The sequence below is a fragment of the Astatotilapia calliptera genome, chromosome 7 (assembly GCF_900246225.1).
Source record: "Astatotilapia calliptera chromosome 7, fAstCal1.2, whole genome shotgun sequence".
Classification (NCBI taxonomy): domain Eukaryota; kingdom Metazoa; phylum Chordata; class Actinopteri; order Cichliformes; family Cichlidae; genus Astatotilapia; species Astatotilapia calliptera.
This window is the reverse complement of record NC_039308.1, coordinates 24,728,692-24,752,246: the sequence shown is the minus strand read 5'-3', so window position 1 is coordinate 24,752,246 and position 23,555 is coordinate 24,728,692. Positions and strand designations below refer to the sequence as shown.

At 40.8% G+C, this 23,555-nt stretch overlaps 2 protein-coding genes across 4 annotated transcripts; one reads left to right on the top strand and one right to left on the bottom strand.

Annotated features, from left to right (window-relative positions):
• The first annotated feature begins 955 nt into the window (after positions 1-955).
• On the top strand, positions 956-11,795 carry crkl (v-crk avian sarcoma virus CT10 oncogene homolog-like). Its single transcript, XM_026174039.1, has 3 exons — positions 956-2,352; positions 2,746-3,217; positions 9,417-11,795. Exons 1-3 carry the CDS (start codon positions 2,042-2,044, stop codon positions 9,549-9,551), a joined length of 918 nt encoding a protein of 305 aa, XP_026029824.1. The 5' UTR covers positions 956-2,041; the 3' UTR covers positions 9,552-11,795.
• A 2,943-nt stretch (positions 11,796-14,738) lies between these two features.
• LOC113025843 (T-box-containing protein TBX6L-like) lies at positions 14,739-23,555 on the bottom strand. 3 transcript variants are annotated; one of them, XM_026174037.1, is made up of 9 exons: positions 20,555-20,711; positions 19,370-19,475; positions 16,911-17,013; positions 16,260-16,424; positions 16,024-16,170; positions 15,834-15,910; positions 15,630-15,700; positions 15,271-15,478; positions 14,739-15,133 (listed from the first exon to the last, which is right to left on the bottom strand). In XM_026174037.1, exons 1-9 carry the CDS (start codon positions 20,595-20,597, stop codon positions 14,950-14,952), a joined length of 1,104 nt encoding a protein of 367 aa, XP_026029822.1. In that variant the 5' UTR covers positions 20,598-20,711; the 3' UTR covers positions 14,739-14,949. The 3 variants fall into 3 exon arrangements, with proteins under 3 accessions (XP_026029822.1, XP_026029821.1, XP_026029823.1); XM_026174036.1 differs by having other exon boundaries at positions 19,370-19,508; positions 20,555-20,710; XM_026174038.1 differs by lacking the exon at positions 20,555-20,711 and adding an exon at positions 23,458-23,555 and having other exon boundaries at positions 14,740-15,133; positions 19,370-19,508.

Genomic DNA, 23,555 nt, shown 5'->3' with positions numbered 1-23,555 from the left:
TATTATCGAATGAATGAAGGGGAAGTTAAATAACACCAGGAAATGAAAATAGGAAATAAGTACAATTTTATACTGGTGGTATGAATAAGTTGTTGACTGAGCAAATATACTGTACCTATGAGCTGCGGTTATGTGGCTAAAAAAGTATATTAAAAACACACGAGCTGACCACTGACTTAAAGGCACAGAACACAAAAAGATCCGAGACAATCATTAAACACAGTACTAACATAAGAACACGTTGTTCGGCAGACATCTAACTTTTTTTTATTCAGAATTATAGCTTATTCTATCTGTGAATCATTTGATAGAGTAATGTTTCTATTTGTAGAAAAAAAGCTCAATCATGATGCTTCTCTTCACACACCTACATAACTACCTGTCAAAAGCACATATATTGGCACTTTCTACTCCACAATACTTCAAAGCTGCAATAGATTGCAAAAAATATGCTCCAGTGTTGTACGGTAAAAGTAGTAGTTAAATTAGCCTAGATTTAACAGAACCAGCTATGACTGTGAAACACTGCCTACACATATTTCCAATTAAGAATCAACTAATGACAGTGTGGGCATTTAAACTGAAATAACACCTCGCTCTCATACACATTTAGTATGTTACAGCAGCCTTTAACATCAGTGTTGCCTACTTAAGACCTGACTGCTTAGCCTCTGCTGGATTGGTTTAGCATTTATTTGAGGTTTAGCCATACTAAACTGTGTTATTATATTTTTGAGTCACACGCTGATTCCCTTTGAAGTTTTGAAAAGCAAACATCCAATTAAATGACTACGTCAAAGCAGGAACACTGAGTAAAAAACACACTTGTATCTCGACCTGCTCCACATTGCTATTTGCACTATATTCCCGAGACGATGGAACAGCAGAAGAATCTATCAGCAGAATGCTTCACTGAGAAATGACTGACACCTACTCTCGCGGAGCTAGGGGCTGTCCGTGGCTTCGCCAACCGCCCACCTCCTTCCTTCACTCCCCCTCCCCTCTCTCTCGCTCCTGCCGTCAGTGACGCGCTGATAGAAAGCGGGACCTGCCCTCCGGTCGCCATTTTTCGACCTCAGTACTTCTGGTAGCCTGTGCTAGTGGGGACGAGCGGAAATAAGGGAAAGTATAAAATAAAGCAATCGTTAAGCCGAGATCCCTTGTGAGCGGTCGGGGATGCACGCGACAGCTTCCGTAAACGGTCGTGGCTCCTGAGATGCACGCGCAAGAGACGAGTCGCTGCCCTGAAATCATTTTTTTGTGTGAAGACGTGTTGCGAGCCGCCATTTTTCTGCTGTGTTGCCTCAAAAGTCTGCTCCGACTCGAGAAAGGGGATTCGAAAACGCGTTTCCATGAAGTGTGTATCGCCGTGAGCTCCGCGGGATTTCGGCTGATAGTTTCGTGACCTGCCGTGGACCTTTGTGCACAGATGAGGGATTATCAGATGTAAGAAAAAGGAAGAAGAAGGGGGGAAAGTGAGGCCACATTTTCCGCTCTTAGAACTGACACTGACTGGAGGAGATACATTTATTAGAAGAGAAGATTTGGTGTTTTCTCGGAAGGCGGAACGAAAAGGGGAAGCTTCATTGATCGTTTGTTGCTCTGGCCCTCCGTCAATGGTAGCCTGTCGTAAGTTTGCTCGTTTTTCTTCTGTTATTTGGCCCCCTTTTAACAACTGCTCGGCCGCAGCCTGGACTGCTGAACACAGGGACAACAGTATGCTCCAGAGTTGGATCAAGTCACTGGCAGCCTGCATCTGAAAGGAGAAAAAAAAGAAAACAAAAACGCCAAGTTGTTTTTGTTTTTCTTAAACAGATTTTTTCGGTGCCTGAGGCGTTTTGTGAAGAAATCACTCGGAAACTCCTTCCAGAGCGACGAGTGCCCTGCCCTGAGTCTTCCAAATCCTACAGTTTGCTGTGATTGGCCAATTGGAACCACGCATACAGCTTTTAACTTATTGCCTAGCCAATCCTGTAGTATTTTCCTTTCTATTATTATTAATATTAATTTGTAAGCCACATTAACTTATTTTTGAACAGAAATGTCAACTGCTCGATTTGATTCCTCTGATCGGTCCGCCTGGTATTTTGGACCCGTGTCACGACAGGAGGCACAGAATAGGTTACAAGGACAGAGACATGGCATGTTTCTTGTTCGAGACTCGTCGACCTGCCCCGGCGACTACGTACTGTCGGTGTCGGAAAACTCCAAAGTGTCTCACTATATCATCAACTCTTTGCCCAGCAAGAGGTTCAAAATAGGGGATCAAGAGTTCGACCACCTCGCAGCTCTCCTGGAGTTCTACAAAATCCATTACTTGGACACGACCACGCTGATAGAGCCAGCCCCCAGGTAGGGAGGTCACCCACCACGCCTCCTCCAGCACTTTACCATACTATTTTTTTAAAATATTTTTATCAGAACTAACCCAGTTTCACTTGGTTATGTCATGAAATCAGCACTATTACCACACATCTAGTTTGCTTGCTTGTTTGTTTGGGGTTTTTTTTTTCTTTTAAGTTTTGGTACCACTGGAAAAATAAACCTCACTGAGGATTTGTGTGGTTTTACAACCAAACATGATACCACATTTTGGTAATTGAGGAGTTGGGTAATCGTGTTTGTAAAGGATTTTATTCAACAAATAATGCAGTTTTGTTGTATTCTAGGCTTCACAGTGATAACTTTTAAGGATAACAAATTAACATTTACTTAATTTCCTCATTATTTTTCGTTTTTGCTAAGGTATTCAAGTACGCCGAGTCCTCCTGTCCAGCCCATGGTTGGAGCAGAGGAGAATCTGGAGTATGTGCGGACTCTGTACGACTTCACCGGCAGCGATGCTGAGGACCTTCCCTTCAAGAAGGGGGAGATCCTTATCATCCTGGAAAGACCGGAGGAGCAGTGGTGGAGCGCCAAGAATAAAGATGGACGTGTTGGGATGATCCCTGTGCCCTACGTAGAGAAAGTGGTACGACCTTCACCCCACCCTGTCCAACCTTCTCATGGATCGCGAAACTCCAACAGCTATGGGATCCCTGAGCCCTCCAATGCTCTTGCTCATGCCTATGCCCAACCCCAGACGCCTTCTCCAATGCCCAACGCACCTGGAGCAGTTATCGCTCCGCTACCGTCCATGCAGAATGGCCCTGTCATGGCGAAAGCCATCCAGAAACGAGTGCCCTGTGCCTACGACAAGACTGCTCTTGCTCTAGAGGTATTGTATTTATTTGATCTTACCTGTTTTATTTCTTTGTTTTTGTTTTTTGTGTTTTTTCTAGGCGATCAATGTGATTTCATCATGTTTTAATGCACTGCTCATTTTTATAAAGGATGGATATTGTAATTAAATCATTAGCTTTTCTAAAATCTGTTTAGCTGGACCTTTGATCTGTAACGCAACATCATGCAGTAAATTAATATGCCAGGTAAGGGCCTGGAGTACAACACGCTATAAGCTTCTTTGCCTAAAGCAGCAGTATCCCATCTTCAGTCATTTCTTAATTATTTTTCCATTTGTGCCCAAATAAATCAAAAATGTCTGTGTGCAGCTTAGACTTTTCTACATAAATTAGAGTTTATCACCTCAGTCAAGTTAAAACACTGAAAAAACTTGTGTAGAAGTCACAGAAGCTAAGAGGTTTTATAGAAGACTTTGTTTTTACATTTTCACAACCTGACATCTCTCTTGGAGCTGTCAGGTTACTTAAACATAGACAACAATCGCCAATCTCAAGAGTTAACTCCTTATAAAAATTAGGTTGTGTGACCAAAGCTTGGAGAGGCTTCTGTGTAAAACGATCACTTCTTTTTATACTAAAATTGCAAAATTAAGTAGTAGAGGGACCTGGGGAAACACCAGTGCCGCCTTCAGTTACCGCAGTAGTTTTGCTGGTTCAATGTGAGAAAGTGTCTACAGATAAGCTTCGCCCTTTCTCAGTCCTTTTGACATTCTAGCCTGTTGATGTGTGCTCACACTAAAAGAATAATAACCAAACTGTGGTTTTAGCATCTTGCTGCTTGCTCTTATCAGGCCCTTCCTGTTTGTTTGAATATAAAAAGTTATTATTACACCAGGAGACTATCTGCAAGTTCACAACTAGCTCTGGACACTGGCTGCACAAAGATGCTTTGGTTATGGGGTGCTGCTGTTCAGTCAGAATACATGAACCACATCTATTTTGTAGCCTTGGATAGTTAAAAAAAACAAAACAAGTTTCTGGCTTTGGATTGGACCAAAAGTCATGCAGATATGAGATGGGTGGTTTGAGAGAGCTTAATATGATTCTTGGAATGATGAATAATAAATGCAAAACAAAAGTTTGCAGATGTAAATGGGAGGGTGGGTGGGGAATCTAGTGAAACTCACCACAGCATTGTGGCTTTTGATCACTTGTCTCTGTGACTGAAGCTTACACTCAGTGCTGTCCATCTAAATGCTAACCTGGAAGCGGCTTTGACGAAAGCATTTCTCAGCAGTCTTGCCTTCCTCAGTGGTACGCTGTGGCTAATACAAATCTGCTCTGACTGTGGTGGCATGTCGAAACATGCAATGCAATGCTCAATATGTGCCTCAGAAATATAGTGGGCCTCCAAAACACTCAGCTCCAATAGCAGATTGAGCTGTAGTGTAGTTTTTTTTTTTTGTTGGTTTTTTTTATCTTTTTATTTTTCACCCCAGGGGAAGGATGAGAATGCAAGCTATCTTAAAATAGTGCCACTTCCATTCACTCCCATCAGTTTGACAGCAGTTATAGGTGTAAAATAGGGCAGTAGATATGGATACAGAGAAGTACTTCCTCCCTGTGACTCTTTCTTGCACATAAATGAGTGTAAATTGAGCATATCTGAATCCTGCTAAAGGTTAAGCAGTTTTGTGTGTGTGTGTGTGTGTGTGGGGGGGGGGGGTGTTTCGTTGATGTGTTGTTAAGTAATCGACAGCTAATAGCAGTCACCTCAAAAAATGTCCCTAACCTCATTTAGAGTCAAACTGCGATGCTGGTTGAGTGCATAAACAAGATGCATCAGCTGGCTAGTGTCTCTGCACCCTTCTGGGCCTGTTGTCGCCCATCTTTTATTAGCACCGAAATGAGATTCCAGCTTCCATTTAATAAATGTTCATGTAACTTACTGTAATAGATAGAAGAGAGGAAGAGACGAGGCCAAGGGACGGCTGTAAAGAAAGACGGGTTGCACCCGAATGAGCAGTCAAGAGTGAGCATGTGAGAACTGAAACTTGAGGCGGGACTGTGTTTGCCGCTTACGTTTTCTCTGTGATCATATGGTGTAGCAGTGAAGCAGCAGATGGAGCCATGGTTAGCAAGAGATGAAATATTAAAGTTAAATGTGGCTCTTCTCGGTACATGCATGATTCCCAAAAGTACATCTGAGATGATTATTGATGCAACAGTGCATTTGTTGGTGCCGGCATAGATGCTCGTATAATGCTTGCTGGCTCGTGTTATTAGTTAAGTGAAGAGTACATTTTCTCTGTTTCTAAGAGATTCCCCAAGCTGGTCTGATGGACCTTCAGGTGAACAGCTTTAGATGTTTTGTCCGGAATCGGAATTAACTCGTTTTATTTTTATTTATTTATTTTTTAATAAACCACCAGAGTCTGGCAAAAAGGAAACTTTGGCCCCTGAAGGCATTAAAAATGTTAACATGTGAGAATAAAAATAAACTTGACCTAACATTTTTTTAAAATGATTATTATTAATCAGGGATTGATTTAAATCCGATTGGCATCCATTTTCATTGTTGCTTCTTTTGTTTCCATTTCATTTATTTATATTTTAGTTGTAAATGTCACAAAACCAAAATTTTCTGTGACACTGCTTTGATTCTTTTTCCCAACTTGTAATCACCGACCTGTGTTCAGGGTGATATGGGTAATGCGTTCCCACGGTTCATCCTAGGTTATGCCATTTTATGTTGTCATCGCAGGTTTTAGAAATTGCCACATCTATTTGCATTGGCGAGCTCCACCTAACTCCAAGTATTAGTTTATTTCAACTGGACATAAGTAACCATAAAGCCACAGGAGGTTTCATTCCCCAACTTTGCCGTGGAAGTACTGTTAATACCTGATGTTGCACAGTGCTAAATTGCAATGGTTGGATTGATTTCCACAGAGAAAAAATAATAATAATGGTAGTTGTTGAAATCTGCATCATAGATAAAGTCTTTGACGTCAGTGCTTCTAGCTTTAGGAACAGAAAGCTCATGGTCAGATACATGTATCACCACTTTGCCACCAGCGCCAGTCTTCCTCAGAGTAAAGTAATGAAACTGTTCCAGATTCAGTGTTGCTGCATTAGTTACATTGTCCATGCAACAAATGCAGATTTGTTTCTTGGCACAGTCTTCTCTCTAGTGTGGATAGTGATAGCCCTTGTACCTGCTTAAAGATGGGCAGCACTTGAATGGTTCAATAGGTTCACTCTGCAGAGTCCTGATTTGAATTCTCTTAACTGAGCTTCATTTAAGGAATCTGCATATTCAATCTAGGTTCTGTGTGTTTACGGTCCTGTGAAGACTTACAAATGTAGACATCCATAAGGTTCTCTGAATGTATATATGGATACAGCTTTAATTACTGCTGGTTAGTTCTCTGGGATACCTTCGCTACTTATGTCTCTCAAAATGTGAATACTGGGGGGGGGGCAGCATTCCTTAATCGAAAACCTCCTCCTGGTTATGCTTTTCCTTGTTCATTTGCGTAATCTGCAGCCTTGCTTTTTCTATTTTGCAATTCCCGACAATTTTGGTTTGCAATTTGACTAAACCCCAAGTCACCATTCGCCTGTCAACAAAGCTTTGCTGTTCACAGCTGTCGGTGTGTGCCCCCTTTCAGCCTCTGATTGATACACAGTATACGATCACAGACTCTGGCTATTAATGTGCGTCATAACTTTTGAATGAACTGACGCAGCTTAAAAAGCTTTATTGACTTTTTCTGCTGTACTTTTACAATTACACAACTCCATAACTTCAAGTCATAAAAGGTGATTCCCACAAGAGAGTTTCCTCTCGGTTGGGTCTGTCTTTATTTTTTTATTTTTTTATTTTTAAATCTGGAAGCTCTTGGAATTCCAGATTTGTACACCATCTATTTCAATGTATCCACATTTTCTAAGTCTTTGGTTTTTAAATATACTGTGTAGCATGCTGCAAAAAGCTCGGCCTAAATGGAGATGATGCTGTAGAAGTTCAAGACAAAGAAGAGCACCCAGAATTTTAAGTATCTACACTTCACCAGTGTTCATTATAGTTGGTTAATTCAAAAAAGGCATCAAAAACTTTCACTAGCTAAAGTGGTGTTTCCATATATAGAAGCTGCGACTGGACATACAGGCAGATAAAATCAAGTTATACTTTCAATATGTTATGTTTTTAGGCTTTTTTTTGTCCCCCCCTCTTAGTAGCTTATTAGTAGCTCTCTCTCTCTCTCTCTCTCTCTCTCTCTCTCTCTCTCTCTCTCTCTCTCTCTCTCTCTCTCTCTCTCTCTCTCTCTCTCTCTCTCTCTCTCTCTCTCTCTCTCTCTTCTCTCTTCTCTCTTCTCTCTCTTTCTCTCTCTTCTCTCTCTCTCTCTCTCTTTTTAATATTCAAAATACTTAAAACATGCATTCTTAAATAACAATGCTTTTCTGGCTGAAGATTTCTATCTACTTGACATAAGGCAACATTTAACACCTTAATTTAAACCTTATGAAGTTCTCAACGTACAAACCTGACCTTTTCTGACTTTTTGACAGATCTCACTAATACTTTTTATGACTGTATACATCATATACTTGTCATTTGAGAGTGACATCGTTGTAGTTCCAAAGTCCAGGACAGGATTTGAAGCTTCATTCAAATCGATGCCACACTGGTGTGCCCTCACATCGTATTTTCAGTCATGGTTTTGATGATGGACTTTTCCCCCCTCCTAATCCTGATAAAGAACATATGGCTTTAACAGATTGGGGTCACACGCAGTGTCACAAACCATCTGAGCGACAGCTCGGCGCTCTTCTGTCATCTTTTAACCTGCGGTGTAATGTGACAGTGGAGATCTGACAGTCTGGGTTTTATTTTAGAAAGCGTGTATTAATAAATCAGACTGGATGTTCTGTAACCTCAATAGGGCTGCCACGATTTGTCGACTAGTCACGATTACGTCGACTATCAAAATCGTCGACGACTGATTTAATAGTCGACGCGTCGTTTGAAGCTTTGTAAGATCCCAAAAGACCCAGGAATAAGTAGCAGGATTTAAGAGTGTAATAACGGACTGAAACAGAAGATGGCAGCACTGCATGTACAAGGATGCCAGCTGCCGTTAAACCCCGAAGAAGAAGAAGCAGCAGCAGCAGCAGCTTTGTCCCAGAATTCATAGCGCGGCCCAGCTTAGTTTCCAACAATGGCGGTAGCTAGTTAGTTTTAATATTACTCTTATTATTCTTTCTGGGTCACAAAATAAACGTTTAACATATTTTCAGGCGAGAATGTAGCTGTGTAAACCTCAAATATCGGCTCAGTTTATCAGGACACCACATATTTTCAAAAGCGCTCCGACGTTTTCGGAGACATCTGTTACCCACTAGCTCGATAGCTAGCCGGGGGCTAGGTCACTAGCGCTGTGAGAACACAGGACTCCCGGCAAATTGTTTTCAAACCCACCGCTGTCTTTCGCTACTCAGGTTAAATATATATGAGTCACTTAGATAACTTAAAAATGTTATTGTTTGGCTTTTTTTTTTCAGTATTTTAGTTGTTCCTGAGTAAATCGGTTTGTCTGAGATTAAAGTTATAGTTTTTACACAGCTGAATAAACGTCAAGCAGACAGCTGATCATCAGAAGTGTGAGATGCTGGAGAATTTACTCCGGTGTCCTGTTATATTTTAGATAGCAAGGAGTTTATTAAACTCCACCGAGACAATCTGCTAATTTCATTAAAATTGAATAAACTATCATCTTGTCTTTATTTTTAGTTAGCACCTTAAAAGCTTAAAGCTGTAAGCTAATGATAGTTATATAAGAGCAGATGCTGCTGGTGCAATAAGCTGTAGTTTTACGTCCAGTGGATGATGATCTGATTAGTCGACTAATCGCATAAATAATCGGTGACTAGTCGACTATCAAAATAATCGTTTGTGGCAGCCCTAAACCTCAAAGGGTTTATTGTTGTAGTTTGGAACAGGCTTTAAAACAAACATAAGCCACTTGTCATAAGGATTTCGTTTTTTTTAATTGGGCCTATGACTGACTACTGTAAGACACGGATTGTAGTTTTGTTTTACAAGTTTCTGACTAAAATGTTTAAATGGCACAAAACAACTCCCCAATACTGCATCGTGCAGAATGTCTTGTGTGTAATTAGGTTAGACTTTGACACCAGTTCTCCTGTAACTCTGCTTTCTTTTCTCAGGTTGGTGACATTGTCAAGGTTACGCGGATGAACATCAGCGGTCAGTGGGAGGGAGAGGTGAACGGACGGAGGGGTCTCTTCCCGTTCACCCATGTCAAAATCATAGACCCCCAGAATCCAGAGGAGAGTGACTGACCTAGGCGTTCAGCTGAAGCCTCTCTCCCGTATCGCCGAGTACCCGAATCTGCTGGCTGTCTCCATCTTTTCCTGCCAGTGTCACAGTTATGTGCTTGCCTGCTTGGGGCTGTACCATGATAGCAACCCCCCTCCCCCTTTCCTGTTGTTGTTGCCAGCCATTGCAAGGCTTTCTGACTGTTTACAGCTTTGGACATTAGATCCAAACTAAAACCTGACCCCACTTTCCCAGGTCCCTTTTCCCTTATCTTTGTTCCAGGCTGGGTGGCATTTTTGCATTAGTGTTCTTTTCATTTCCAGATCACTGGGCATCAGACTGTGTGTGTGGGTATGTATGTTTTTGTGTATGTGTGTGTCCACAATGGATAGTTAGCATATAACATCACGTCTTTTAAAAAAAAAAAAAAAAAGGAAAAAAAAGTTTTCTCTTAATATTTGTTATGTTTGACGTCTTTGGGACTTTCGGAAGTGTTGATGTATGCTTGTTTTGTTGATGTGAGAATATTTGTATGAAATAGGGAAAGAAAGAATTATCCCTATGGACTAGGGAGAGCACTGAGGCAATGAGGAGCTAACCAGCCAGTCATGTTATTTCTCCAAACAATCAAGTCACTGTTGTACCTTAACCATTGCACAAGCACACACTTGTACACATTGGCCATGAGTTATTCAGGTAGACAGATTTTTGTGTGTGTATGTGTGTGTGTGTGTGTGTTACAGATTAGGAGGAAGTAGAAAGAGATGGGGTGTGTGGAGGATTTGAGTTGGAACATGGCACGGTAGATCTCATTATCCCATCCATTCTACATCCTGACTGGCTGATAGCTTATTTATCTTATGTTACTAAGACATGACACGGCCATGTGACTTCATCATAATTGTTGCTATTTTCTAAATCATTGTCCAATGATTAATTTTATTTTTTGTTTGGATTTGTTGACATGGATAGTGGGGTAACCTTGCATCTCCACGTTGGTGCCTCTTTACTTGCTTGGAGATCATTGAAGACTAAGACACATTTTAGATTATATGCATTAGGAGTGCCAAGCTTTGAGCAGGGTTTCTAAAGCCAAATAGCAACAGCCCTGGCGAGCACTTTCCACAAGCATCTGACTACAAGGCTAAACATACTAAAAACATAGTGTCCACACAGTGTGGGCATGAGGACTTGAAGCCTTTCCACTGAGATGAAGAACTCAGTGGCGTAGGTCGGGGAAGGAGGAATGTCTGAGCAAGCCAATGAGATCCCATCAATGCCTTTTCAAAGTAAGACAAGTCTTACTTCTAGCGCATGCAATCCCATCTCTGGCCCTTTAGTTTTTATTGTGATGATACTCCTCTCAATGTAGGATTTTTATTAACTTTTTTCAACCAGCTTTATTCCTTGAGTATTTTCGGTCTGCACACCAATTATTCTTCTCCTTCATGCTGAGTAGTAGAAAGAATCTCATCACACCGTGCCACAGCCGATTCTGTCGAGCCGAGGATTAAACAGATGTGCAAACGGTGCAGAACCCCAGGTCTGTGCTGTAAAAACTGATCAATCCCACCCCTGCCCATCCTACCCCCCTCTCTGTCACTTCTTTTAGCGCTTTCTGTTAACAAAAGGAAAAGGAGAAAATCATTGCTCAGCAAACGACTTAGAAATCTTTTAGTTGTATCCCTGTTTTCCTTTTCGGTGAGTTCATAGTAAGCTATGAAATCAAGTATTTTTGTTAATGAGTGATGTTATTAAAAGTAACCATGGGTGACATTTTAAAAAGGGAAAACGAATAAATGCCTGCTGGTTGCCTCTGTGCATGACCTCTTAGCCAGGGAGATCATATTTTTTTTTTGTTTTTTTTCCCCCCTCGCCAAATGCTGCTTGATGTCATTAAATTCCTCATTAAATAAAAGTTTCTCGTTTAATCCCACCTGCTGTGTACAGACGCACCGTGTTGGGGTTTTCCTTGTCAAGCTTAATGAAATCTTACTAATTAAGCAATACACTCTGATAATTTCCCTTTGAGATGAACTTTGCTTTTTCCTCATGCTTCTGAGTTATTTTGTAATGGCATTAACAGTATTACTGTGCTCTCTTCACATATTTTAGGAAAGCTTGTCTTTTACTTAAAAAAATTGAAAGATTGTGCCTTTTATTTTCTTATTCCATTTACATGTGTTAATATTTCCCATGGTTAACACCTGTGCTGGTAAAGACCCTTTATGTACATAACAAGTAAATAAAAATGTTTACTTCTTTAAGTTTGCCCTCTGGTTCTGTCATCGTGTTAACAGATGGTTGGGTGTGACGCGTGTTGGCTGCGGCTCGACATTAACAGTTGTGTATGTAGAGCGCAGGACAGTTGCTTTTTTTTTTTCTTCTTTTTGACAGTTCCAGTTTCGATTCTCCCCGTGCCCAGGAGAAAGGAAGCAATTAATGAATTTTAATGAAGTGCTAATAAAAGACAGTCAGCTGACCCGCAGATGGGGGAATGGAAAAGTTTTCAAGGGCAATGTTTCTGGTGGTCATGCTCTGTTTGTTCCGCACTTTGCAAACCAGGTACTGAGCGGTATAAATCAGCAGGTCCACCAATATTTCTACTTTGTATGTGCTATTATGACTTCTGTAACAAGGTCTCTGCAAACAGTGTTGTGAGAAATGAGTGCCCTGCTGTCTCTGATGATCCTTTCTGCTGCTGGGGGACAGTACTGCTGCTGATGCGCTTGGCTAAATGCACTAAAATGATTCCTGCCACTGACTAGGACAGGTTAATGGGAATTTAATGATGCTAATAACTTAGCTTGAGCCTACAGACGGTTGCTCGTGTTAGTTTTGTTTATGCAAACCATTACTGCTCTTAACATAGTATCAGGTTTATTTTTTTTATTTTTTTTATCTGGTGAATTATGAACAAAACCCAGACATTTTGGCACGCTAATATTTAATCCATCGTGACGCATATTCAGAAAAGTGGATATTGTTGCAGTGACCTATACACAGATACAATAACCAGCTCTCATCTTGCATGGAAAGTCCACACCCTGAAACGAATGCTGATGTCCAAGGCACACCAACGAATGTATGTACAAGTATTGAGTGCTACCCTTGTACACAGACAGCAGCGGTCTTCAAGTTGGTGAAACTTACATGTTGTCCATAAAACACTAGAGGTTGAACTGTCCTGTTTGCAGAGTGATGCTTTGTAGCCTTGATTTTTTTTTTTTTTTTTGCATTTTGACCATTGCGTCAAATGACTCGAGGGGGAATATGGATGCAAGCAGCATTGCGCAAACCCATAAACCTGGCACTAGTTTTTACTAAAAGCTGTTATTGGTAGAGAAAATCTGAGGCGTACTCCTGACCAAATTTTAAATGGGGAGGCTTGAGTGGATAAATATTTGCGAATTTTAATTTTGTGTTGTACCTAGTATTGTCAAGTGATCTAGACTTGCTATGACACAAACCATCAAAAGCAGCATTTCTTTGACACTTCGTGGATATTAATGAAAGTGTACCGGCAAATATGTATCCATATAAGGCAGTTTGAATTTCCACATTGATTCTCTTTGTCCTTTTTGTCTGGATCCCTTGTACCTCATGTGTGGGTTAAGTTGCCATTAAAGCCAATCAATGTATTCCTCTGCACTGTGTAAGGCACAGGCCGCAGCGAGAACGACCATAATGAATCAAACCTGACTGATGCTGACCTCTCTTCGGGGCACAGTGTGCGTTAGTGAGGGTTTAAATAGATGTGCAGCAGGGTCGATAAAGGCCTTCCTACAGTCCATTATGGCCACCGCCCTCAAGCTAGCTGTGATGGCAGTTATTGTGCTGTAGAGCACTTGGCCCGCAGAAGTGAACGTACAGTAATTTTTCCTTTTTTAATTCTAATTTGAATTCATCTAAAATAGCCGACCAAATACACAACATTAATCTTCATAAGGTATAGTAATGAATGTGGTTTGCTTGCCCTCTGGACACTCAGCAGAAGCAGTAACTGACTTTATGGCACGTCAACTCTTTCCAAACACCATAAACAAAAAACCCAAAGGGCACAAGCATTTTTCCCTTTAACCTTGTGGCGTTTTAAACCCCAATCTGATCCTCACATGTGATTAGAATGATGACCACTGATGATTATGAAGTATGACCTGAAACCGGTGACCGAGAAAGTCACTCGGATCTTGTCACTTCCTTGCAAGTGATCCAAAGGTAATTTTTCTTCAGTGCAATCTGAGATGTTCGCAACTACAGGAGCAGAGTCTGCTTTGCAATAACTTATCAGATATGGGTGTTATGTACATTTTTGGTGGCAGCATAAATGGTACCAAATCAAAAAAAGATGATAGAATTCAGAAAGATGACCCGTTAAACATGAATTAATGGTGTCAGAAATCAGTCACTTACACAAGTGTATTTCCACCGCTTTAAAAAGTGCATGTTAAAATTCCAGGTTAGTTTCTCAGAAGCTAGAGTTGCCCAACTTAAAATTAAAAGGACTACAAGTTATGTTTGGCAAAAAATGTTCCATAAGTCAAAAACACAATAAGGAGTTTGCCTGGGTTAAATTAAATTAACTTCCAACTAAAAGTAAGTCACAGCTAGCCCTTCAAGTACACACTGCTCCAGTTTTGGTACCATTTGTGTCTGTGCGTTTGTTTAAAGGAAGAAGGGAAAAAAAGGAGTTCAAATCTACAACACAAAAAGATGCAAGTCTGCGCGCATGTTCTAGAAAACTACTTGCTGCAGTGTCTGCTCCCTAAAGCTTTATGAATGTCCCAGATATGGCTTTGCCCTGTCATTCGTAAAACATTTACAGGACAGACGCTCCTGCCTTCTGCTAGGGAAGCATGCCAGGCTATGATCGCATTTCCACACTAGTAGTCTGTCATTTCTTTATCGAGTCAGACACTACGCCAGGGCAGTCTATCATAGCTCCGTTCTTCTTGAACGGTGTTTGACATGTTGTTGCACATGGTGTTAATTGGACTCATTGAAGTGTGAGGTAGAGCGGTCTGTAGGTGTGTTATAGAACAGAATGGATCGTTTCACTTTTACATTCATTCTCACATTTATTTCTCAGCTGAGAGAGAAAAAACAAAACAAAAACACAATACACATGTTAACTTTAAAAAAAAAAACTAAACTTGAGCATAGACAAATCTCAAGTTAGACTGACCAAAAAATATATATATATAAAATACAAAATAACACAAAAGCTAAAACCTCAAGCTAAACAGATTTTTTTTTTCGTCCATTAAAACAGACTATTTTAAGTTGCTGCTGTATATAATCCAAGCTAATGGAAATAAAACAAGTGGAAGGTCAGTTATTCCTCCATGTCTATCACAATCCTTTAGTTCTTTCGTATCGTCATCATCCAACAATTTCACTACCTTAAAAAAAGATCAATCTTTACCAAGTTGTGTATGACAGGACAGGGCTCTGGCTCCAGTCTGCTGTGGTGTTATACTGGTGGAAGTAGCCATGTTGTTGGATGCAAGGTTCAACTGCAGAACGTGAATTAGGAGGGGGGTGGAGGATGATCTGCGCACCGTCTGGATCTCTGGAAGGGTATGGGAGCATACCATACTCAGACCTGCATGGAAGAGTCACACGGAGGTTAAATGTAATGTGACTGATGCCTGGTGCTATTCATCTTGATCTCAGGTAGTCTTTGAGTGGGTAGAAGTGTACCAAGCATTTAAACAATACTGGTTATTTTTAAAATCAGACCTGTATGGTTGGTATGGCACGGAAGCAGGCACCATCTGTTCATCACTGCTGCAGTTGTACTCCCGCAGCACCAGGGGCTCAACGTGTATATTCTCAGACGGCTCCAGAGCTGAGCCTGAAAGGTGACCTCCCTTCAGTGACTGCTGTGTGGAGGCCCGACTCTCCTCAGTCTGTGTGAACTGAGAGGTGGAGAGCATCCTCTGCAGGCCTAAGAGGGAAATGCAACATTTAAATCTCGGGAGTGTCGCCACATTTTCACACTGCTTTGGCACAACTTACATCACCATAAATTATTTTCTTACATTTTCTTTTAGTATTCATTTAGTAAAAACTTGAAGATAAACATTACAGAAGCTTACTTGGAGAGCTGTTGCTCAAGTCATCCCTGTCCAGTGTGGGTCTCTTAGCACGGGGGCTTTTATTTGACAACCTAAAATATATCGTATATAATAATTTACATGTTCTTTCCAATTAATGTTAATTTCATGTTTACAATGACCTAAATTAAGAAAAACAAATTGAAAAGTATAACAAAATTTAAGTCTCCTGAGAGGCATTCTTACCTCTTACTGTGAGAATGAGTGCCTCCTTCCCTGAAGCCTTTAGCGAAGGGGTTGTGATCAATTTTCAGTTTGGTAATCTTTGAAGAAACAAGAAAAGACAGTTGAATTGGCATTGCAGAATTCTGTTAAATAAAAAGGATGTTCTGCACAAAAATTTGAATGTTATTGACTGTTTCTGGCAGATTTGAACCTTTGGGTTTTGGTAAGCAGTGACTGCAGTGAACGCCGTCTCTGGGAATGAGAAGCTCTGCACAGAGCCCCAGCGGAGAGTGTACGGGTTATCTGCCTGGACTACATGAAACCTCGGGTAGTAGCGATGCATGGAGAGTAGGATGATCTGATTGTAAGGACAAGAAAGCAAATGGTCAAATACAGTGAAGACGACAATATAGGGAAAAAAAAAGGGGGGGGGGGGGGGGGTCTTACATGGCCATGCTGATCCAAGGTATTGTTGGTGAGCTTAAGCTTGGGGAAAGATAGTGGCTGCTTCATCCAGTGCCTTCCTGGCGCAGGAGAGTCTGGGTGCGTGTATGTACGACACGGGGGGTGGGGGTCTGCTGCTCCTGCGATCTCCCAATGCTCCTTTTTCCACTACAGAGAAATAGTGAAGTGGGGCAGATTCAAGTGTGAGACTTCAGGATGTGTATAATTAAGCAAACTCTTCACGAACCACAAGAAAACCCTACAAACTCACACATGGGGGAGAGAAAGAAAAAGAAAAAAAGCACTCCTTACAGTACTTGACAACCCAATACACTATGCTAAAAGGGAGTGACCCAGTTGGATGGGGATGATTAAAGGGAACAATGCATGAGCTGCTGAATCTATGGAAGGTCAACTACTCCTCATTCACTGATCGGTGATGCTAATTGATTGGGCTTCCAGCCGAGACTGCACTTATAGGCTTGCTTTGATATGCAGCAGTGAACGACCCAGAACGGGCAGACTGAGGTCTGGCTCCAAACTGCAGCCTTTTACAAACAGCACTCTGCTCACTTTAAGGCCAAGAAAGAGGGGGGGTGGGTGGGAGCGAACTAGCTACAGCACACAATCATCGCTTGTTGCATGCGATCATACCTTGTACTTGAAGCCATCTACAGGAACAATGTCCATCGTGATGACGTAGTTGGTAAAAGGCTGGAGCCTGGATACCCTGACGCTGCAGTGTGGAAACATCCTCCTGAAAAGGCACGCACCAAGTCAGAAGCAAAAATGTGGCTCAAATTAAAAATAAACAACTTTTTAAACACTTAATTTGGGGATTTCTTTTTTGCATGCAGGTCCATTTCAAAGTTTCTTCTACCCAGAAACCTGAAAAACAAAATGACGCACAAAACAGGTCATCCACTTTTATGTGGCCTGCATGAAACAATATGTAAAAATGCACTTTGTGTAGTCCTTTTTCAGGACCTTGTATTGTCACCACCAAGGTTTTTTAACCCCCTAAGACCTGAACGCTTTTAATGGCATTTTACCTGACTTATTGTTTCTGAGAAAAATGAGATCCACATATGAGGACATTCGTTTTAAATTTCGATAGAACAGTGGCAGTATAATGTCCTCGAATGTGGGTGTCGGGCCCTTGTAGAGCAAAGAGAGATCTTTGAAAACTAAAAGAAAATACACTCTGGAAGCTACATGAAGATAAACTGAATTCATTGAAAAGCAGTCTTTTCTAATTTTCAGTAAAATGAGAAAATGCTGCTGGATTAGTAACCAGATTGTGTGCTTCACATCGTTCCTGGAAATAATATTTTATTTTGGAGTCATGGAAGTGTTTTAAGGAAAACACAGAGGTCCTTTTGACTATTTATTTAACTGTACCCACTGGATGTGTAACATTCGTCTTCAAAGTTACACATGTTATTTTCTACTCTGTGTTCTAGAGCGTTGACACTAGAAATTAGCAGTTTCAAGTTTCAATCCAATGAGACATGAAGCCATTCACATGCTGCTGTCAGATTAAGGAAAGGGAATACCATGGAGAGGCTAGACAGGCCATGACTATGAAAGACGCAAGTCAAGTTTACTCCCTGAAGTGCCCGTGTCTGTCTTCCAGTGAATGCATCTGCGTTGTCTGATTGCAAGTAAAAGCAGCGATAGAAAATTTAACTGTATAGCACAGTGAACTCCCTGCAAAGGGACAGTCTGCTTTATTAAACAACAAAAGCAACCTCTTCCTGAATCAATAGGCAAAGATTTAAAGATGGGTGCAACTTAAAGCTTTCTTATCTGCTTTTATTAATGGTAGGGGAAGTACTTCTTTTATTTAAAGTAGCAATACCACAATATACCATTACAAGTAAAATACATTAATATATTCAGGTATTAGCAGCAATATAAGAGTCAGCATCCATTTATGTATTTTCATTATTCCTACCTGTAAATACCTACTAAATTGCCACAGGTGTGCATTTACAATAACACCAGACCCCTGTTGCATGTATGGGTTGCACGTGTCACTCAATCAAGTGAGCTATAGTGTGACTGACAGAAGTCATTTTATATGTGTATTCTTTAGGATTTAACTCAAAGACATCAGACGCTGCTACTGCAGGGCGATTGTGGCTCAAGAGTTGGGAGTTCGCCTTGTAATCGGAAGGTTGCCGGTTCGAGCCCCGGCTTGGACAGTCTCGGTTGTTGTGTCCTTGGGCAAGACACTTCACCCGTTGCCTACTGGTAGTGATCAGAGGGCCCGGTGGCGTCAGTGTCCGGCAGCCTCGCCTCGGTCAGTGCGCCCCAGGGTGGCTGTGGTTACAACGTAGCTTGCCATCACCAGTGTGTGAATGTGTGTGTGAATGGGTGGATGACTGATTGTGTAAAGCGCTTTGCGGTCCTTAGGGACTAGTAAAAGCGCTATACAAATACAGGCCATTTACCATTTCTTGCCTCAGCCAGAACACTGAAGATGGGTCAGTAACTCAAAACATACTGCCAAGGCAACAAAGAGGTGGCACACTAAGGCCATGTTGTGGTCTAGCCATTCTCCAGCCCCCAGTCCTATAGACAGTCTGTGGAGGGAGCTGAAGCATCAAATGCCAAGTGGCAGCTAAAAAACCCTGAAGGAGTTACAGAGTTTCTTTAAAGTGGAGTGGGCCAAAATCGCTCGTGAGATTATTTCACTCAATGCTTATTTCACTCCATTACATGCACATCAGTTAATAACTTTTATGGTTCTGTCTCTCACCATTAAAATGTTCATTTCTATTGAAGTGAATTAGCAGGGGGATCAAATAATCATATCGCCCAACGTTCAAATAAGCAGATAACACATAGTATCAGAAACGCCAATGCAGTCAACTAAAATTTAACTAAAGTTAATTAAAGTGAAAAAGACTGCTAAAAAAAAAATATAGCAACACCTTAAAAGAACTTCTTGAAACTGAAAGACAGCAAGATTTTCAGTGAGCCAAACTAGTCATTCTAGCAGTTCTCCAGCTGTTGTGAGAAATACTGATGTCATGAAAAACTGCTGAAGGGACAACACAAAGCACTCTTTAGTGAGCAGAACATGTTCCAAGTATCAGCTTCATTACCTTCCATGTTTTGTGATAATCATCTCTGTACCGATGCTGTGAAAGGACTGCCAGAGATCAGCGTTCTCCAGGGTCACCCTGATGCCACTGGGCTGGTATGGGTGAGCTGACAACGACATGCTCTCATTCAAACTGGAGTCTTGGAAATGAATAAAAAGAATACAAGTATACATGTAAACAGTTCTGCAGCTGTATTGATAGAACCTGGGAATGGTTTACTGCAGCATGAAAAGCCAGCCTCCACATCTGAAGAGGCCTTCCACAGGATCAACAGTTCTCCTCAAGCCAATAAAATATGAATGTACACTCTCTCTGTAAGAGTTTACCCTTTTTTTTTTTTATTGTTGTTAGTTTGGGTGCTCATCTCGCATAAGTTATTATTCACCTACAAATCATTACATTTTTCAGACTATAAGGCGCACTTAAAATCCTTTAATTTTCCCAAAAATCGACAGTGCGCCTTATGTATGAATCTGGTTGTGCTTACTGACCTCAAACTAATTTTATGTGGTAGACGGCGCTCAAAAATCTGTCAAAAATGTTTTAGTACAACTTTGGTAAGCTAGGAACCTGCACCACTTGATGGATTGGCCCAAAACTCTGTCCATCCATGAAAACAGAATTTATTAAATTTAACAAAGTTAGAAGTTAGCGCGCTAGTTTCCACCTAAACATGATATAGCATGTTCTGACTGAGAGATTTCTGAAACAAGTAAAACGTACTGCTCTGCTATCACTTCCAACATAAATGAAGACAGAGAAGTAAACAGCAGTGACTTTTTTAGGGTTACTGAAGTTGGGCTACCTGGTATATAATGATGTGGTACGTGATGGCTAACGACATAGCTATGTTAGCATAAAAAATAGTGAAGCTGGAGGATGAAAATTGAGTTTTTTTTGTATTAGTCATTGATATACATGGGAATAGAGCAGCTGCCAGAGAATTCAACATTAATGAATCAATGGTACGGAATTGGAGGAAGCAAGAAGAATGACTTATCTGATGGTTTTGTTTCGCTTAATGCGTCTTATGTATGAAAACAGACTGTTCAACAGTGCGCCTTGTAACCCTGTGTGCCTTATGGCTCGAAAAATAAGGTAATTTATTGTCTTTCTAGAAGATTTTTTGTGTGTCATTTTAAACATGCACATTCATGCAGTACATGGTGTGATAACTGAACTTACCAGCGATATGGTGCAGGTTATCATGTCCTCCTGTCATCTCCATCACAATCACCCTGTGAATCCCTCAAGCTTTTAAACCAAATCCAGCCTTGAAATGGTCAAACTGTAGTGAGAACACTCAGGAGTTTATATCCTTGATCTGTGGGCCTTGAACTCGATTGGTCATAAGAAGAGGGGTGGCCTTTTTTGGGGGAGGGGGGGGGGGGGTTACCTGCTATTTAGTTTCTTTATTTTTCTTTTTAAAGGGCTTGTGTGCAACCATTTGTTGCTTCTTTTTTTTCCAAACACTGCTATTTAAATTTGAGTCTTGGGAAGAAATAAGATTTTTCCATCATATTAAACCATAAATGTATCCAATAAATTAGTATGTTCCATTCTTTATTTGGTCCATTGACTGCATTTACACGTAGATGGTAGAAATCACGTCTGAACACACCTTTAAAGCCCTCAAAGACAGAAAGGCGGTTGATTTGGCTTTGATGCAAGAACTGGTGTTCTGCTATGTTCAAGGCACACAGTATGCGTGTACTAGACCTGAAACCCATAAAAATATTAATTCCCTACTTTTCTCCTGCATTCCCAAAGAAAACGGACAGCAACCATTTAAAAAAAATGCGGGCTGGGGGGAGGGGGGGGGCACGACCCCTCTCGGCAGCTTTGAATGTGTATTGAGAACAAGCTGTTTGAGAGTTTGTGTCTAGCCTTGACAATGATGCTAAACCGGCCAAATGGCCTCATTTACTCAAGCCCCCGCCACACACCCACTCACTACTACTCTCTGGGAAGAGACAGGCAAGCAGTCAGAAGCCAGTTCAAATCAAAGACCGGTGGCAGAAGAGTTGAGCAGCTGTGTTAAAGTTTGAAAACCAAATGCTAAGGATAAAAACAGAAAAAGTGCAAATAGAAAACATCCCTATCTATCTATCTGAAGATCTCTCTGAGCCGTTTTTGATCAAGTTTCAACAGATTTATTTGCACTGAGAGTAATTATGATTAAAATCCTTCATCAAAATTGCCACAGTTCCCAAACAGATACAAAAATGGCATAATGTGCATCTTTTAGCCTTCCTCTGCTTACAAACCACATACAGTAATTCCCATATGTTTAAAAAAAATCACTTTAAAGAACAAAGGAAGAGGCCTGCTGATGCCAAATTTTAGAAGACAAATCTGGATGTTAAAAGTTTCTAAGTCTTTAGGAATGCATACTTCATAGTGCTGTCAGATTATTTACGGTCAGATTTCCCTCTCTACATTTTACAGCCATCTTATAAGGAAGAGTGGCTCGCTTGCCCTGTGAACACATTTCTCCTCCAAATAAAGGGCATGTTGAAACATTTCTCCTCTGCTTAAGTCAACTTCAGGCTTGAAGATGGAATTTGGTCTGCCTACGGCATGGATCACCTCTGAAAGTATGCCACAAAGTCTGTATGGAAAAGTCATAATTTAGCTCTGCTAATGACATTTCATGAGAACAAAGCCTTTTATTAGGAACCAGTTGCTTCTTTACAGGGACATTTGATTAGCATAGTTTTGGTCCCCTTACACTGACAGTTTACTGACTTCAGAGTTGTTCAGAGTGATCACCTTCATTTAATGATGAAACATATCCATCTTCTCTTCCAGGATGACACTACCTCAACCCACAGGAGGCATCATTGGCAGTTATGTAAATCATATCCTTTTGGTCACTACTAAATCCAAGTCAGCTTTAGACCGGTGTGTTGCATTGTTCTCACCACATACAGGAAAGAAGGATTTTCAGTCCTTGCATTAAAGCTCTAGGGAACTTAAGATTAACATCAATAACATGTTGAAGAGAACATGTGGTAGCCGAACACCTCACCAAGACATTTTTGCTGAGATTTGCCTTAATTCGTCACCCATCACCAAAGTTTACATCCTCCCTTTGCACTTTTACCCATGTGATTTAAAACGAATCAAACTGAAAACCACCAAATGATGTTAAAAGGTGAAAGCCACACTATTGTAGGTTGTAAGATATTATCACTAACATTTCTTCTGCATGTCTGTCGTTTTGCTATTTCCAATGCATCAGTTCTGCTGCAGTAAAAATATCTCATGGCACAGGAAATTCTGTGGTTTCAGCAAGTTAGTCTAAACTGCAGCTCAAAGATGCAGCGCATGACATCACCACTGGTAGTTTACACACTTGGCTCTGCTCAGCTCACTACCTGGTGGGCCTTTTCCTACACAGAGGAAGTATTTGCAGCCCACCAAAAAGGTTTTACCAGAGAAAAAGAGGGGAAAGCGTTTTTTTGTTTTTTTTTTTACTTTTACACCAATTCAGGATCTTTAATAATGTCAACTCTAAGAAGCATATTTGTTTACAAAATGGTCACAAATAACAGGAAAAGGCATTGATTTTTGTCAGATAAGACGATGAATTCATCTCCTTCAAAAATACTGTAAATGCTTCAGCTAGAACCACAGTTACTGCCAAATGCAATAAATACTGAAGCACTTCCACAGGTAAGTGCTTACGAGCTTTATCTTATGATTGCCGATCAGGTATGCTTTTTGACTTGTGCTATGTTTAAAGTGATAAATGTTACAAGGTCAACAGTAATAAAATAGCTGGCTCCTTTTTTTTTTTTAAATGAAGGTGATACATGCGTGCAGATTCATGCATACAGAGATGCTGTCTGACTAACAGGATATGTGTGAAAAATGTGTTAAAAGGAGATTAAAAATTGTGAGACTGCGACGAGAATCTTTGGTCAATGCTGCCACCTACTGGACCCTAAATGGCATGAATACCTCCAAATCACTTTCCTAAAACACCTGATGTCCTCCTGATCAAACGTTCTGCGTAATTAAGCCTAAAGTAAGAGAATTTAATGTTCACTTGAATGTATATTTATTATGATGATGTTTCTCACCTTACGGAGCAATCAGACTCCTGCGTGGACTGACAACCAACTTAAACCACCAGCAAACAATTAGCTATGGCTTGGACTGAACCAAATGATGGGTGAGC

Excerpts from the sequence above, each read along its gene's own strand:
- LOC113025843 (XM_026174036.1), bottom strand. The coding sequence starts at position 20,597 with ATGGAGATGACAGGAGGACATGATAACCTGCACCATATCGCTG. Across the intron at positions 15,701-15,833 it reads ACTCATTCTCACAGTAAGAG|GTTGTCAAATAAAAGCCCCC; the intron begins GTAAGAATGCCT and ends GATATATTTTAG. Across the intron at positions 15,479-15,629 it reads CTTGAGCAACAGCTCTCCAA|GCCTGCAGAGGATGCTCTCC; the intron begins GTAAGCTTCTGT and ends TTTCCCTCTTAG.
- crkl (XM_026174039.1), top strand. The coding sequence starts at position 2,042 with ATGTCAACTGCTCGATTTGATTCCTCTGATCGGTCCGCCTGGTATTTT. Across the intron at positions 2,353-2,745 it reads CTGATAGAGCCAGCCCCCAG|GTATTCAAGTACGCCGAGTC; the intron begins GTAGGGAGGTCA and ends GTTTTTGCTAAG. Across the intron at positions 3,218-9,416 it reads AGACTGCTCTTGCTCTAGAG|GTTGGTGACATTGTCAAGGT; the intron begins GTATTGTATTTA and ends TTCTTTTCTCAG.